Source organism: Galleria mellonella, unplaced genomic scaffold (genome assembly GCF_026898425.1).
Source record: "Galleria mellonella isolate WM207_F2 unplaced genomic scaffold, CSIRO_AGI_GalMel_v1 utg132, whole genome shotgun sequence".
Lineage (NCBI taxonomy): Eukaryota > Metazoa > Arthropoda > Insecta > Lepidoptera > Pyralidae > Galleria > Galleria mellonella.
In genome coordinates, this window is record NW_026441989.1 from 4,221,206 (window position 1) to 4,239,953 (window position 18,748).

The window sequence follows — 18,748 nt, forward strand, 5'->3', positions numbered from 1 at the left end:
GCCGTCCTGGGCGGGGGTCATCTTCAATAGACGCTCTTCCTTGTTTGAAAAGACCATGCCACTTGTAAACTATAGTTTTACAAGGGGCAGAGTCTGCGTAAACTGCTAACTGAGCTGAGGTGTTTAATAAGTGACTACCTGGACGAGTAAACCAACTTTTACCGCGAACATTTTAACCTCTTCTCGTATAGTCTTGTTTCAATAGAACTTAATGAAAAGGAGTTTTGTTAATATTATTACAGAAACACTCTTTAAATAGAATAAGTAACAAATTGAAATAGATGGATTAATCGAGTTTGATTTGTACTTTTGGATATCAGCAGAATATCTTATGACCGAGTCAATTATTCGTTTGTCTACATTATCATTATGTTCTTTTGAAACAGACTACTATTTAATGAAATAGGGACAGCGAATAAACACATTCTTACCAGTACTAGAATTTATTAAATAACAGTGACTGAAATGAGGAACAGTAATATAATCCCAACATGAAAACAATTACATACTTATATTTAAATAGTAATAAATCTTGTACATAATTTATTATTGCACAGCTAAATTAACTTAATTAAATTATATGTGGATATATTTTCATACACACCATCACTAGTCTATTAGTGTCTGAATTATAGCTATTTATGTATATTTTATCCTTATAATAATATTCATTATGTACATTTTGAATAAATAAATCTTACGCTACCTTGTCGAGCATTTGCTTTATCAATGCATCAAAATAGGTATTATTAGTTTTGGTATTACGCATGAATCATGTGTATGAATAAAGTGCAATTCAAAATGTATATAATATTACACTAAATTCCTGCTGATCTATACACTTATACAGCTTATGCGCTGCAAAATTTTTGTTCAAGTGTACTTTGGTTAGTCATATCACATATCAGTAACATTAATACAAATGATTGCTAACATTCCCACATAATTATATTTATATAGTAGCGTTATTAATAGTATTTAATAAATTATTTTTATAAAAAAATAATGTACATAATGCTTAGTTATCACAATGATATCTTAACCTATTAATGCTACATATGGCAGACTGATGGTTCCAAAAGGCTCGTGTCTTATTTCTTAAATGAATTTCGAAAGCCATGAGATCGAATTAATAGGAAAGTACTTTACTCAAAATTTTTAAAATATTTACAGACTTCAATTTTCTTTGTCTAGGAAATTTTTCTTTTTGTTTCCTGTAGTGTCTTCGGTACAAAAAAATATGTTATAAATACTACAGTAATCGTAGTTTTAAGTTTGAATGTCGCCATTTTCGGTTATCGACAAAGTTATGTCCCCGTGATGACTTCTTCTCGGTTTTGGTATCGGATTTGGAGATGAAATGTCGTTCTTATCAAATATTCGTTTTATATCTGATACAGAACGCCTTTGAATAGTAAATTCTACATCCTCTGCAAGCGCTGTATTTAGCTTACTTATTTCTCTTTCAAGCTCTCTAGTGGCTTTATCGATTTCTATAAATTCTTTTTCTGTGTTCGAAAGTTCGTCAATACTTTGTTTTCTCGAAGTGTTTTCATACAATTTGCACACTACTTTTTGCGGCTCTTCGTTACCATTAGCATCTGTGTTTATTTTATCTTCGTTTAAATTTATATCGCATTGTACGTAACTACCATCCAAAGTATTTGTAAGACTTTTACTTCTTTTGTTTGAGAGTGTATGAAAATCTTCCAAATTTCCTCGTCTTAGTTTAATGTCGTCGTCATTAACGCTTGAATTTCGTCTGTATTTTACAATATCTACTTTGGAAAATGCCACGTTTTTAAGGATATCATCATCTGAATCTGCAGTTTTTACTGTGTTTTCATTATTTAGCTGTGAGTCTTCCTTTTCATTTTCTATTATATCAAAATTTTCTTGTAAGTCTTGAGTGCTTACGCGAGTATCTATAGGGGGTTCTCTGTTGAATTCTTCTTCGATGTGATCAGTTACAGTAGATTCTTCTTTCTTTTTTATGTCTTCGTCTTCAACAATTTTTAATTCAATATTGCAGTTTATGTCTTCTAAGTCATCGTCACCATTAATTTTTTGTGATTCATTAGCAATACTAGTTTCTGAAGTTTCGCTGTTAACCTGTAAAATACAAAATCTTTATGTTATTATATGTTGTAAGCCTGTATGATTTTAGAATTGATATTATTTGTAAGAAAAGTAATATTTTCGATTACGAAACTCGTGATTGTACTGTGATAAAGTTATCAGTAGATTGAATAGTTTGACCATTTTGTTTTATCGTTTAAGTCTAACTATATAAAACTTATGTACCGAAATATCAGCAGTGGTTGTGGTCACGGGAGGCAAGGGCGCAGCGCGTTTTTTACGACGTGGGGCTTTCACGGGAGGAATTGGTTCATCTTCATCGAACGGGTTTGTACTCCCCACGCTCATTCGTGAGCCTGACAGTTCACTGCGAGCCATGCGAGGTGTAGCACTGAAATTAAATATAAGAATTACGTAAGATAACAAATAAGATACCAGCGTCGCTTCATCGTTTAATACTTCCTTCCCTTTTTTTCAGGTGTGATAAATAAACGATATTTATAATATAAGACATAAAGTGCAAATCCCAGTACACATTTCTATTTTTGTCTCCAAATTTTTGTACAATAGCTAAACTTGGGTATGTATGAAAAGATTGAAAGAAAGATATTTGCAGTCGAAATACGAGCATTGACCGTCTACTATTTGGTCAAGAGTCTTTTGAACTGCCGTGATATAATTTATAAATGTGAATGAAGCAAAAGCTGTATGTGACTGTTTACCATCAGATGGACTAAGGTGGCAAACAAATATAGAGCCCACCTAAGTAACTAGTAAGCGGTTACCGTAGTAGTTGAAATCCCTTTAACTTTTTAAGAATCCCTTTCTGTACTCTCTTGGAAAAGCCTTGACAGGGAGCTCATTTTATAACCTGAGTGTATGTTTTTTTGTTTGCCACCTTCGTGGTATAAAAAAGTAAAAGCTCGGTTCCTTCTACTTACTCTTTACAGAACTTGGTGTAATGAGAGATATAAGAACGGTAATGACTATAAATTTTAAAACTTGATAAATGACAATTTTCCTGCTAATTTTATACATCTGTAAACGCCACCAATAAAATGGCGTATCGAATATAAATCTTACCAGCTCATATACTTTTTAATGCCTTCTATTGAGATCGATTTAGTACAATGCTGTTTTCTATATTTTAATTGATTTCTTTCTATTGGAACTAAAAGTTTGAAATTTTGCGTAGTTTATAAGGTAACGTTGGTGAAAGTGCCAAGAAAAGAATTTTAAATTTGAAATGGGAGATAACGGGTTCCGCGAAACTGAAATTACGGGAAACAGGTAAGGTACTATATATATCTATTTAATTACGTTTACCTAATTAATCTTATAAATTTGCTACTTATCGCATTTATTCCAACATAATGTTATTGTAACGGTGACTTACTGATAATGTATCAGTACTTATCACAATAGTGTAGACACTGCTGCTCCTACATGCACTGCGCGACTATACATACAATAATAAAATTGCAACTAGATAATGTTTGTACATAGGCAATGGAAGACTATGTAAGGAATAGAAACCAAACCAAAATTTTTTTACCATTTTTATCTGTCTATGTGTTTATTCCGACATAACACAAAAACGATTGCACTAATTTGAATGCAGTTTCCACATTTCCGTTTCTATGTGTGTGAAAGATGAACTTAAAATTTTGTGTAACTTAATATTTTGATACGTTAATTGAAATTATGAAATTAATAATATAGCTTTTATTGCCTATGTATTTGGGTAATATTCATTTAGACGATACTATGTATATTTGGATTATCTGTTTTAATTCGTGAGGCTTTATCTTTGGTAGTGTTGATCAAAGACTAAATACAAACACCGTGTTTCAACTAAACATACTTTGTGTATTACAAATATATGTATATATAACTATATATAGAAACACGGCTATATATTGTGTAGATTTCACAATAAACGTTTCCATGAAAATACATGTCGTAAGCAATGTTTTGCGATATGTAATTTGGTTGAAATGCGGGGGAAAAGTATCTCAGTATCTCAGTACTTAGTATCTAACTAAACAACCAAGCCCACACGATGGAAATATTATTCAAATAAGGCTGTAATGGATATATTAAGTCGAAATCTAACGAGTGTTCATTAAACTGTAATAATAGTCGAAAAAATTACGAAAATAATTTTTGTACCTTTTCACTAACTAATTGATCACGCGACGCTATTGCATAGCGTGTATTTCGAGTTTTTGACCTATATTCTCGTTTTAAATATACTAGATTGAAAAATTTACCTCCTGTCCCGACGGCTCTATTTGCCGGGGTTTCGAATCCACATTTCTTAACTAAGTGGTGGTTAAAAAATATTTTCAAATATTCTCGTTTGTTTAGTAAGGTCTTGCCTAAGTATGTGCATTATGACTAATCCTAAATCTATAGGTCTATTAGACATGAACTATGGATAATACAGAATGTACTATATTGCTCTTCTATGGCATCTTTCATGCGTTTCCATTGTTACTTCTAAGTATACCATATAAGGTATTCCATATTAAGTGTAAAAGAGAAAACCTATCAGGTCGACTTCCACGTGGTTTGCAGCGTCGCGGTTAATTATTTATGAATTTCTTATGATAATTCGACTAACCTGCTTCATGCGCACCTAACTAACATACCTTACTGATCCCCGGTCAGCGTATGCTGATAGGGCGAATTACTCTTCCATTTTTACTCCATAGAAAAAAAATGCGGAGTAAAAATTTTTGATTTCATACTAAATTTCATGTTTTGTATTGGAATTAGTTTTTCTATATATTCTTAATACATTTGGAAGGTTAAGGTGCAAATGAATATGTGTACTGTTACCTAGTTGAGTTGACTTCGTAGTTGCTAGGGCTGCGCAGGCGTTCCTGAAACCGTGAGCGAGGTAGAGGCGTCACAGAGCCACCATATACGTATCTATCAGCGGTCAATCGTCTTTCTGGCGACGCCACAGTGTTACGAGCCGGGTTCGCTGCCATTGAATGTGATGTATCTGTATGGAAAATATAATTAAAATACTACTACCTATCTAGTTACAATTCGTAATAAGGATGTAATGATAATGTTTCTCATGCTTTTATCCTTAAGTATGAGATCCTATTAGGATCGGGAAACATTGTTTTGCCTCGTACCGGGGAGGTACTTTTTATCCAGATAAGAAAATGGTTCTCTTATCTGGATAAAAACTACCTCTTACTTAAGGATAAATGCATGAGAAATGCCTATATTTATTACGAATTATGACTAGGCCTTCTCAAGAATTTAAGAAGACTCAAACAATAATTGTAATACGAAAAATGAAAAATATTTATTTTTGAAGTGAGTAAGGTACATTTGAAATATTTATGTAAAATTTTTATTTATTATAATACATGTGTATAATAATTAACAATATGTAGCAATTTCTATATTTGAGATTAAGTAGGTACAAATAAGTAAAACACAATTGCACTGAAGTATGTAATACTCTATCTCAATGCCCTTATGCATAATGCATCATGGGTCAATGGGGCGACGCATACAGAGAATAAGTAATAAATGATAATAATAAATAATTCACATTTATTACAGCAATACTCACGTTGCAATGTATTTCTATATTCAACCACGCTATTGTCACCGTTGACTGTTGGACTGTTGGGTTTTTCTTTTTCTTGCGCCTGTCCTTTCTTCCCCTTCTTCATAAACGAACGCAAACTCCTGAAAGCGAAAATTATAATATAAACCAAGGTCGTGTACCGTATTTTTCTATTTATATGTATATGCTAATGTTAAAAATATATACTGGAAATAAAAAGTAAGTACAATTTTATTTTATTAGACAATAGTTTTATTAGTATACACCGCTTCTCAAAAGAAGTGTCTATCTAAATAAAACATATAAAAAAAATAATACTATTAGAAATTTATTATTTGTTACATTAATAAAAGAAAATAAGTAGAGGTAAAAATATAGATAATAACTATGTAGTTAGATGTGATTTAAGTGCTCTGATTTCCGCGAATCTTCAAGTGTGTATGGCAACATGATTACACGTTTGGATTTATTGTTTACTGTTATGGGTTTCTATATGAAAACTCTATAGATAACTCTTTACGAATAGCCTATTATATCTTATTATATAAACGATCATCCTAGCATAAAAATATTATCAATTTTGGTTCAGTATCATCTGTATTATATATAAATCTGCACCTATAATTTTTTTTAAATGTGCAGAGGTTACAAAATCTGGCCTCATTATATTATTTTTGTTATACCTAACATAAACATACTTTATTCTTGTATAAACAAATATGTAACTAAAATATTCATTAGTGGTAGTTATTTGTTATGATTCACCAGTACCAGGTTATGTATACCATCACTATTTCTATAGTGTTTAGAAATGATTCGATTTGAAGTTGTAAAAAAACTAGAATTAGAATATACCCCCCATGCGTTGCTATTCCTGAGGACTCAGGTGTTATTCCTCTGTACCCTATAAATTCTCGCCATATCTCACCCTTCAAACCGAAACACAGCCATGCAAACACAACTGCTTTACGGTTTAAACACGAATGGGACAGAGGTACCCAAGCAAACGACTTTTGTACAAAGTCTAAATATTAAAAATGTAAAGGCTTTTCAAATTGCTGTCAATTTCAAGTATTTGAAAATGTGTGTTTTTAGACATGAAGGCGTAGTCTCTGACATTATAGCGTAATCCAGTATCTATTAATGGTAGGGCTTAAATGGTATAATATATTTTACGAAGTGTAAGCATATCTACTTTGCATGAGCGTCGCGAGTATTAGGCAACAATCAAGATTCCCTTTCCATTTTTATCAGATTGTTTCCTACTTATATTAGACAGTTAGAAGATGAAATACCCATAGGTATAAGATTATTTATTGTACGTGAACTCTCGCGATCGACTAACGGATGTCTGTAGGCGCAACACTGACAAAAGTAATGGAAGTTTAGTGCACTTGATTCCACTTGAGCGGCCGTAATTGTACCGTGACGGGCAGTCGGATGAACGACCATCGCAATATCGCCCACTAAATTCAGAATTTCGGACGTTACTCTGTGTTTCTGAAATTCTCCAGGTGTAAAATTTTAGATTAAATATTGTCACGAAATTTAGGTGTATTAATAAGAACTTGTTTTGCCATATTTCTACTGTTTGCTGATATTGTAGACATGGAAATTCTGTCCTTTTCTGGATGGTAGAGATACTTGTGGATACTTCAATAAATAGCTTCGATGACCGATCAGAACTAACAGGTCACTGAACTGTCTGATACAACGTTCATTCTAAAATGAATTAAATCAGTTGTGTGTGTGTATTAAATTAAATTTGTTATTACCTGTATTATCAAAAGGTTTTTTAAAAGTTGCAGGAAAAGAAAACAACAGCCCATAAACCCGTTTTTTAAATCACCTGTAAATTCAGTACAAAATTAAACTAACTCAAACTCATATCTTAATTACCTTAAAAATGTATAGGTTTTTGTTATGATTTATAAATTAAGTTGATTTCGATTACAATTAGACGTCGCATTTGGTGGAAAATGTACAGGTGGAAATTTTATATTTAATAAATTAATAATAAATTTAATAAATTTTATAATCTTTCAATATGATGCGTTTCCATCTACTTCAATGTAGCTATGTAACTAGTACACCTTGTTCTTGTCATTTACTCATCCGGTCATCTAACCAACAAGTTGTTGCCGAGAGATGATCTAATGAAGATTTTATTGTTCCTTATTTTTATTTTATTGATTTATAACTGACTATAAAATATACTCTTTCAAAAGCACTCATTGAAAATGTAACAGCTTTGTTAAAGTTATCACTCAAACATTGTCTAAATGATATTAGTGACAAATCAAAACATTTAATAAAATTAGAGATTACCCTTTCATACCATTTTTTTTTATGGGTGAAAATGGTATGGTAACCCCGCATGTGCTAAAGGGATACGCTGGCGGAGCACCAGTGAAGGGTGTAGATGAGAATGAAAACAGGCCAGTTAGCCCATCACGATGAATTCATCAGAATTAACCATGATAGTTACCAGAGGGAACCGCGAGGAGGTCGATCTGGTTGGGTATATTGCTAGCAATGAAATTCTCAGTCTCCATTACTAATAATCCCTCCCCCCCTTTCATAGCATTTATTATAAAAATACCTCTGTATATTGTGGGCGTTCTTATCATATTCTGTCTATATCGCAGTATAATATTGACAAGGTCAAATTTAATGACTTTGCAGATGATCTTCAACGCCTAGCGTGTTTATGAGTTACGTTTATCGCTTATGACAGTCATCAATTGGAGACGTAAACAACTGCATGTAAAATCTAGACTAGTTTGACCCAGTCTTGAACCTGTTCACGATAACACTATCAACTAATAATTATCTAAAGGATGCAGTAAATATAAGAGATAAGTGAACAAGTGTGCACACATCTGCACGGTCATCACAAGAAATTATAGTCGAATAGTTTTTAATGGGATGGAAATAGAATTCACAAGGAATTAACTACGATTGTTTCTTGATGGTGTATTGCTAACAATGAGGCCATTCCATCTCCAATGCCTATAATCACTGTTCCCATAGTCGTGTAGTCAGTACTAAACGAGGGGGTCTACCATGAAATGAAATTCCGAATTTTCGGGCTCAATTTCGTGTTTTTGTTCATACCGAAATCGTCCCTGTAAATGAAGCTTAACATTTCGTTTGTCATAAATTCTACCATAAAAGTCCAAAGGAACGATTCTTAAGCATTTTTAATATTTTTAAATGGTATGTATTGTGTAATTGGAACATCAAATTTGTGTTTCGTTCGGATCCGAAATTTCGGAAAACATTTCATGGTAGGCCCTCAGTATAAACTCAATTGTCTAAAAGAATCTTACGTAACAAGAAATCGATGTAATCTGGCTATTTGCTCATGTACTTTGCATATTATAATACATCACATATAATTATATAATACTATGTAAAGTCATTCGACTCTACCTATATTAACTAATTATTAACATTAACTGCATTGTTGTTTCAGGGGAAAAACCTATTGTAAGATCTCGAGAATATAATGATATTTATTATCGTCAGTGAAGTTCTAATGCAGCATGCAGTTTCCATGATTTGATTTGATTGTTAAAAGTAGTGTAAAACGAAACAGAAATCTTAATATATTGAAACTTATTATAATAAAAATTAATACAATAAAAACAAAAATAGACATTTTAACCAGTTTTCTTTTGCTTTTCTGTATTGGTGTTAAAATTTCACTAATGTTATATTAGTAATAAAAAAGATTTTGCCTACCTTTATTATAAATATTATACTCTTTAGGGTTCCATAAAAAAAGATACGATTTAAAGCTTTTGTATGTATATGGTTATTTATTTGTCTGTAGTGTGTTATATATACGAAATACGAGATTTATTTTTTTGTATGCAACTTAAAATGGCAAACAAGCTGACGGATCACCTGATGGAAAGCGGTAACCGTCACCTATAGATATGAGCAGTACCATGGATATAACAGAGTATACTGTTGCGTCCATGATACCCTTTATGTGTTGCCATTCCTGAGGACTCAGGTGTTATTCCTCTGTACACTGTAAATTCACTGCCATATCCCACCCTTCAACTCCTACTTGTAATTCACAAATTTTCATAAAGTCACACATAGAATAAACAGGAAAACAAAAATGTTTGCCTTTCTTTCTCTCTTATTGGAAATTTTTACGAAGATATGATACGTTGAGTTTTATCACTGTACACGTACATTTACACACAGGTCCTTAGGTATACCTCAAAAACTACGACCTTCACAGGTGGTGTTAATAAACAAGTTCCATCTTCTAATGAAGCTACGAACATCAAATGACCTAGTTGTACACCGGAGATATTTTATCGTAATGTTGCTAAACTAGTGACTCATATTTATCCTCTTTTATCTTTCTGAAGTCATTCTTTAGTGCGAAACAAGTGTACTTTGTACATTATTTAGTATTAAAATAAAGGAATAAAGTAATATTTATTAGACGTATTATTCTCTTTATAACACTTCTTTGTACTTTGACGAGCTGTATAGGTCTTTATGTTTGAATTTTAATAATTGTAAGTAATTTAATTTATAATATTCATCTTTATTTTTGTTTATTTCTATTTACTATATCTAGATAAATGAAAGTAATAAAAAAAAGATCTTATTTTGAATTTATATATGAAATTATAAACTAAATAATAAGTTTACGAATATAAAATTACGATCTCCTTATTATAAGTTTAGGGTAAGATTAAAAAAACAAAAGCATAAAAATACAACGGTATGATTTTTAAGTCTATAGATTCTCTACGCAATTTAGTGATTTCAGAACCCATTATCATATCAACTTGGGATGAAAGGATCTTGAGTGGTGACTCAGTATAAACAAACGCATCTTTGCGTTTGTTTATACTGCGCGATATCTCGTGTGCGATGCGGGATGCGGGTTCCCTCTGCGTTTGTTGAACATCGACCTCAAAAATATTGCATTGTATCCATAGATGCTGCTAACCAGTTGATTCAGGGACGTACTTTGCAATAAAATATGGAGGAGGTTTATATTCAGCAGTGGAAGTGAAGTAAACGTAATGATAGAAAGTACCTAACGTACGTAATGCTAGCGGAGCGGATTTCCTCAGAGTGGGTAATCGTCGTCTTAAATGAATCGGTCATATTATTTCATACATTTACGGTACGGATGCGCATGTAGTCATTGGTTTTTTTTCTTTTTTATGCAACTTAGAATGGTAAGCAAGCTGATGGCCCACCTGATGGAAAGTGGTAACCGTCACCTGTAGACATGAGCAGTACCATGAACATAACAGAGTATACTGTTTCGCCCATGATACCCTTTATGTGTTGCCATTCCTGAGGACTCAGGTGTTATTTTTCTGTACTCTTAAAATTAACTGCCATATCCCACCCTTCAAACCGAAACACAGCCATGCATGTCTGCTTTTTTTTTTTTGATGAAAATGTAATGGTGATTCCGTATACGCTTTTTGTATACGCTAGTCAGCCACCAATGAGAGATGGTCAGTGAACATAAAAGCAGGTTAGTTAGCCCATCGTGATGAATTCAACATAAATTAACCACGATGGTTTTCAGGGGGAAGCGCGTGAAAATCGACCTATTAGTTTCTGCATGATTAGGTAAGGACCAGTTTAGGCAAGTAATTCAAAGAATGAAAATTTATAAGTACTTCAGTGATTATAGAATAGTTACAATCGAGTAGTCTATATCAACTCAACTTACCAAGATGGATTACCATTTCTATTCTTTGTACACTCAAGTGCTTCCTTTATGCTTTTGAATCTATTTGGTGCTTCCTGTAATTCAGCATATAGGAGACCGGCATAACCATTGTAGGTACCTATTCTTTTATAATCACCTGAGATAGTTTATCATAAGAATATGTTGTTCTTATTTAACTGTTTCATTGAATAAAAAATAAAAAAGCCAAATTGAAATTTTGATTAAAAAAAAGCGACCTTAGGACGAGATCTTGAGATATTGAAAATCTTAAAATTATTGAAGTTTAGAAAATTTTTGCTCATCAGGGACCCGAGTGACTTCGTTTACGTATTTGTGTGAGTGAAGTAAAGAATGGGATCCATTGACGTTACAGTTGTTTGCTGTATATTTCATCAGGTGGATTCTTAGTAAATATCTAATAATAAACTATTTATAAAGACTGTCTGAATATTTTGTATCTTTTTTAATTTAGTTAAAAAATTTAAATGTAACATTTTTCAATCAATTTATAACTGAAATAGTAAAAAAAATTTTAAGCATCCCATATTAAGATGACATATCCAACTGTTAATTTAGTATGGCAAATTCTATTTTTATAGCTTTTTTTACTTTTGTTTTTTTTTTTTGGGAAAAATATTAAGTTTTATAGGTAGAATGCTTACTCCCTTAAAGGATTCTGATTATTTAGATTTCATTTTGTATCCCTATAGTTGAAAATGTTTCGAATAAAGTCATTTATTTATTAACAATTCACTATACAAAGGTAGATAAAGTAGGTACCTAATCATCTTAGTATTATACATTCCATTGTTTCGCAACCGTAGCTCTGCGTATGTATAAGTATATAAAATTTAATTATTCATTATATGTGACTTTAAGTGATCTTTGTATTGCAAGAACTGTTGCGTTCGTTCATGACTTATGAACTTGAGGCATAAGCAGTATTCATTTCATCATCAAACGTAAATATCATCATCCACGCAGTATTGTGTTACTGTATTGTCTGGCTAATAAATATAAATTGTCCCAGAGAACACGAAGGTTACGGATATAACAGTGCGTAGTTGTGTATTTTATTGAATAATTTATCAAAAACAGTATATATAACAGTAATATCTATATTTTGTGCACCTGGTTGATTTAGTATTGGATGTAGTAACGAAACCTTTGCCAAGGGAATTAATAGCTACAATATAAACAAAATATCTACAAAATAATTGGATGTGTAAAATGTGTGACATTTGTTACCAGTATGTTGGATATGTGTTCTATGTTTTATCATCTTTTAGTAAGTTTGTACTTTAGTAGTACTTTTCTAAAAATAAAGTAAATATTTTTTTCATATAAGAAAGGCTTTGCAAGAAATATGTATATCATACGGTAGTCAAGAGTATCTAATTTATATAAATAACAAAATCATGTCGTGATGTTGTTACAATTGAACGATTGTCAATTTTGTATCGATTAATCATGGTAGTACTTATCTATTTTTAATTATTTATCTTTATATATATAGGTATTGTTGTGAATAAATCAATACAGTGTTTTAAATTTCTTTTGGGTATTAAAACAAATTTATAATTATATTAAAAATTTGTGTATGTGTTTAAAATTTGTGCAATATTAAGTTAAAAATGGTCTTTATTTTTACAATAAAATTCGAACATACCTACTCCTGTAATGTAACGTTTGGATTTGAGCCAACTCATGTTTGGTTGCTAGTTGCTACGTAACAATGTTTTGAATTGTGAAATTATGCTTACAGATATATAGGTAGTTATGTATTTCCGACCTTTCAGTCTTTCAGTTTCTGACGTCTAATGATTCACGGAGAGTTTACAGTAGAAATCACTGATGGATATAATTTTTTTTGGAAATTACATGTGTGATATTATTATTTGCTCGTATTAATACATATATAACAACATTGCTATTCATGTCTATAAGCGACGATTACCATTTTCTATTTGGTGGACCTTCAGCTTGTTTGTCATTCTAAGTTCAATAAAGAAAACATTAAGATTTGTCTGTCAGACAAAAGTTTAGGATTGTGAAGAAAGCGAATGTTTGTGTTAAAACAATCAGAGGAAGTTAAGTGCATGCAATGCATTCTGTTCACATTATCTAATTATATAAACGTCTTTTGACAGGTCCGCCTCAACCAGAAAATGTAAGGAGTGCTGGTATAGATATAGATTATAGTGATAGTGTCACTACTAAATTAATAAAATAAAGGACATTTTTGCTGTTGCATTAAGCCCTTTCATAATATTACATGTGATGTATAAACTTTACACTCTTTTGGACATTTATTTTCAGTAGAGATTCCTAATCAGAATCATTCAATAATTAAGACTCTATTGGATCTAATTTAAAGCCAAAATTTGGTACCTACACTAGAATATCTATATGCAGTTATATGTAACACACAACTGTGTTCCGAATTCCGCTTTATTTCAATCCATAATGCATCAATCAATTCATTTGCTTTTCGGTACAGAATATGTTTAAAAAAATGGTCTAAGTGGTTGATTTTTGGATAGAAGCATCTTGGTGCGGACTATGATGCTTTTATTAGAAGGTTATCTACTTAGATACATATAAAATATATAGATACTTATATAAAATAAGGAAAATGTTGTTTCTTAATTAATATATGCACATACTTATTCTGTAGTGTACGTAGAGATTTTTTTTTTAATAAAAATCGTACGATACAGCAGCCTATGTTAACGGGATATAATCGCATAGCACAAGTTATGGATTAAATAAATTGACTAGGAACTAACGACGATGGTTTTCAGAGTGTCTGCGTCGAGGTCGAACTGTCTTTGACTTTAGTCAGTTATTGAATCATTGATAGATCATCCACAACAATCCACAATCAATGATGATAGATGGGTAAGATATAATCATATATTAATGGCAGGTAGATACGTGCTGTAACTGTGTTTTATAATCCTACACTATCAGATTTTTCGATGAGTTATACGTAAAGTAATACGGGCTCATTAATTAACTAGTAGGTATTAATTACCTTGGATTTAATAGGTGGTAAAAGTATGAAATCACCTACAAGTGTGCTGAACTCTTAAGTGGGTTACCGTAACAGAACCGCAATTGTAATACACCCAGTTTCGATAAACGGAATAGATTTAAGTAAAAATTGATAATGATTGTGAGTACTTAGACCTGCAACAGACCTACTTACCTGATACTATACAAACCTATACAGATAAGACATTTGTTTTGCAAGGTCGTTTAAGAAACAAAGCCTTTTATAACAACATACTTATCTTACTTGTTATAATGGTGATTTTTTTAAATAGATGGTAAATTTTTTTAACGGTACGCATAAGAAAAATCTCTTTTCTCTCAAATTATCAAATAAGTGTTATTAACATTGAAAACATAAGACATATTGATACGTTATTGTAATTTTGTGAATATATTTAATTTATAGAGTCTCAAAAATACGTACAATAACGGAACAATTATATTTCGTCATATTTATTTGTCTACTTATTATCATTGCATTGCATAGCAGTATTTCTTCCATTTTCATAACATTTTATAGGAAAACGAGGTTACCTATGTGTTTCTGTAATCGCAGTCACGTTAAAATTAATTTTTATGTTCTTTTTTTTTTACAGCAGATTAGTTGTGTAATCGTGACCAATACGTAAATAATAAACTGCGATGGTTTCCAGGGGAAACCACGTGGAGGTCCACCTAGCGTACACCGATGGAGCAGGCGAGATTACAATTCCAATAAAATTAGTGCTATATTTTTACCAATAGGGTCGTTAATCTTTATTATTAACAATATCTTCTCTCCCTCCTTTCTCCATATCTAAGGAATATTTGATTTTTCCGTAATATCCTCCCTAGTCACTGGGTTATTATAATAATAGAAAATCTTCACAAAAAATATCGGTTTCGTTTCGATGATGGAATGAAAGATTGACTTTCGAAGCTGCTTGGAGTTTCTTGTAGAGTTGGTCTTCGTATCACCATTATCATCATACCATATTAGCCTTTAATTGTCCACTGTTGAACATAAGCCTGCCTTTTGAGGGGTTGGCCATTAGTCGCCACGCTTGGCAGGCGTATTGGCAACCGCAGTTGTAGATGTTTTAAGAGGGTCCCTGCTGCCCATCCCTCGTCCTTTCTTAGTCGGCTCTTACGACACCCACGGGAAAGGAAGACGCCTATTCTATACCGGGACCACACGGCGATCGTATTATCAAAGAGTGACCAAATATTGGTGCGGCTATATGATTTACTCATGGACTAGGTATTCGTATGACATATTTGTTTTAGAGTCAGCGGTTAAGTCAAGAATGTACGTTATTTTGTACGCCATTCTAAGCACGCATAATTTTAAATAAAATATCAATCACGTACTTATTTTAATAATAACGCACGAAGCAGTCATGATTTCAATGCTATTTATAACGATTGACAACATCAGGTAGATACCTACCATTCAGTCTTGCTACCTATAAACCATCAAGTTTATGACTATAAATAGATATGTTTAAACTGAGGAAAAATTTGATTTTTGTCTGTAATGTATTAATTAAAAAATTAGTAACATTTTTAACCATTCAAATGATTTAAAAATTCTTTCATCTATATCATAGAGCATATTTATCGGTGAGTAGATAACATGAGATTTACTATTATTATTAAAAAAAAGGGCCAAGCCCAGACTGACTGCTGCTTGCTTTGTATATACTACAAGCTCTACTTAATTTGGGATGGAACGGTTCTATGTGTTATCAAATTTATTATTTTCATCCTCAGTCATCTTGGTTTTCTACATATATTTTTTACAAATCTTCTTGCACCTTTCTGATGAGCTATCGTCTCTATTCTTTATGTTTACGTCACGTAAGTTCCTATCTGCCTAGTCATAGATCACTTAAATAACTTAGATAACATTAGAAGTATCAGATTATTTACTCTCAGTTTTAGGTTGTTTTAGTTTGAATGAATTCGTTTGCTTTTCTAACGAAACTTTATTAAAAATGTTGATCAAATTTATTATCAAATGTTGTCAAATTTGTTATCATCATTTTGTATGGTTTACCTATCTGCAAAGCACATACAGGGTAAAATAGGAATCACGAGCATCTTCTTAAGGGTGTGTTCTGTAAGTAAAACTCAATATTTTTCTCTCAGAAACGTGAAAAACGGTAAAAGATTATGAGTCTCACTTACGCGCTCACGTGTCAAGTTAGTATCAGAGGATATTTTTTTAATACTCTTTATATTTAACGACGTTAGTATATAATAACATCTCCACATAGAAAAGTCTTGTTCTCAGTTACTAACGTTGTTTTTTTTTCAACGAATGATAATGAAATAGTAACCTCGCCTGCGATATCGGTACTTGATACACTAGCGAAGCACCAGTGAGGCATGATAAATAAAGATGAAGCAGGTCAGTTAGCTCATCGTGACAAATTCACCAATGAATCAATCACGATGGTTTCCAGGCGAACCATGAGGAGGTCCACTTGCTAGTTTGCTGGGTTGTTACTCCCCATTACTAACAATGCCTTTTCCCTCTACTGGCATTAGTTAAATTCTAGCGGTAGGGCGCCACTCTGTCTAGACAGTAGATACTAAGTTTGATTTTACCCCAAAGTTTATATTGGTTATACTAACTTTATTATTTTTACTTGCTGCATTTAGCGGTTTTAATCTCGTGATTTACAATAAAAAGACCTCTGAGTTAAGTTATAATATTGTTTATCCGTGTACCTAATGCCATTCTGATAGGTTCAGACGTAGTTTAATAGAGAAGTCATTGCTAATTTGAGAGACAAATTGTATTTTACGTACTTAATTAGTTTATACTCCACTTAATGGATAATGACTATGAATATAATCCGTCAATAAATACTTACTATATAACACAACAGTGGGAAGATAAATGACCATAACAACTAATTTATTTTGCTGCTGTTTAGTATGATATTTCCCCCCAAATGAATAGCATATTAGCCTATTATTACCAGCTTGGTTTGTAGTTTTATTTCGAGTTTTAGTATTTCTGACGAAGTAAATAAATAATATGTGGTCCTGGTATCAAATAGGCCACCCCTTTCTTTCCCGTGGATGTCGTAAGAGGCCATTATATAAATAAACCATATTAAGATTCATAAAACGTAGCACTTTTAATCTCCTGACAAAAACTTAATCTTCAAACACCGGAAGTGGCAATGAGATACGGTAATTTTTTTTTATACAACTTAGAATGGCAAACAAGCTGACGGCCCACTTGATGGAAAGTAGTAACCGTTGCCTATAGACGTGAGCAGTACCATGGACATAACACTGTTTCGCCCATGATACCCCCCATGCGTTGCCATTCCTGAGGACTCAGGTGTTATTCCTCTGTACCCAGTAAATTCACGCCATATCCCACCCTTCAAACCTAATATCCAAGAACGATCGTACTACTGCCACCGTTACATCCGTTTATAGACGTCGATCAACAAAAGGATCTGTTTTGTTATCATTTTAAGATAAAGTTTACCTATTAAACCATATAATAATTATTTCTGTACGTGTCTAATTGTTCTTAAATGATATATCAAAGAGTTGTCGTCTAGATTACCTTTTCCTGCTAACAATCGTAACAGTATTTTTAAATCTAAATTGAATAAATTAGTAATTATCACTGATTAATTAAAAAAAAAATAGTCTCGGATTATACAACATAGATTGATCATTTTTAACCTAAAATTGCAGTATGTTTACAAAATGTAATAGTCATGAAATTATGAGTCACGATTTAGAATATATAATTACAATGAAGTTAAGGTATATTATAATCTAAGTATATTAGTAAACTTACCATGAGTTTCTGAAGTCCTTAAGTCCAGAGAAACTGATGCTATTAGAACGTTTGAGTTTGCTGTTAATAGTCCAAAATCTGATCTTGTTGTGGTTGTCCTCTTCCCGAAAGGGGTTCAAATGGTCAGGGTAGTTGTAAATAGAAATCGTCTTGCGAGGACCTGCAGTGGTAGCCATAATTGCGTCTCCTGAGGATCACTACAGATTTTTACATAATACACAGTCAAGCACTCCGCAGCTTATCAGTTATCACTTTGGTTAGTTAGATATCGTTGTAGATAACACGTTGTATCATTTTATCAACGATAATTGCGGTGTTTGTTTTGCGCGAGTATATGAGGCCGAAAGATACGCAGCGTCGTGGTGTTCGGCGTCGCGAGTTGAGGCAAACTAGTCGATTCAGCCATCGAACATATCGCTAGCTCCCTCACGCGCCACCGCCACCACCATCCACTGCCACGTCTGCCACT

General features: G+C 32.4%; 1 protein-coding gene across 1 annotated transcript; it reads right to left on the reverse strand.

The window, feature by feature from the left end:
- Positions 1–424: 424 nt before the first annotated feature.
- Positions 425–18,748, reverse strand: LOC113518416 (rho GTPase-activating protein gacY). The gene is made up of 5 exons (XM_026903326.3): positions 18,280–18,748; positions 5,681–5,799; positions 4,924–5,092; positions 2,305–2,470; positions 425–2,112 (listed from the first exon to the last, which is right to left on the reverse strand). Exons 1-5 carry the CDS (start codon positions 18,453–18,455, stop codon positions 1,270–1,272), a joined length of 1,473 nt encoding a protein of 490 aa, XP_026759127.1. The 5' UTR covers positions 18,456–18,748; the 3' UTR covers positions 425–1,269.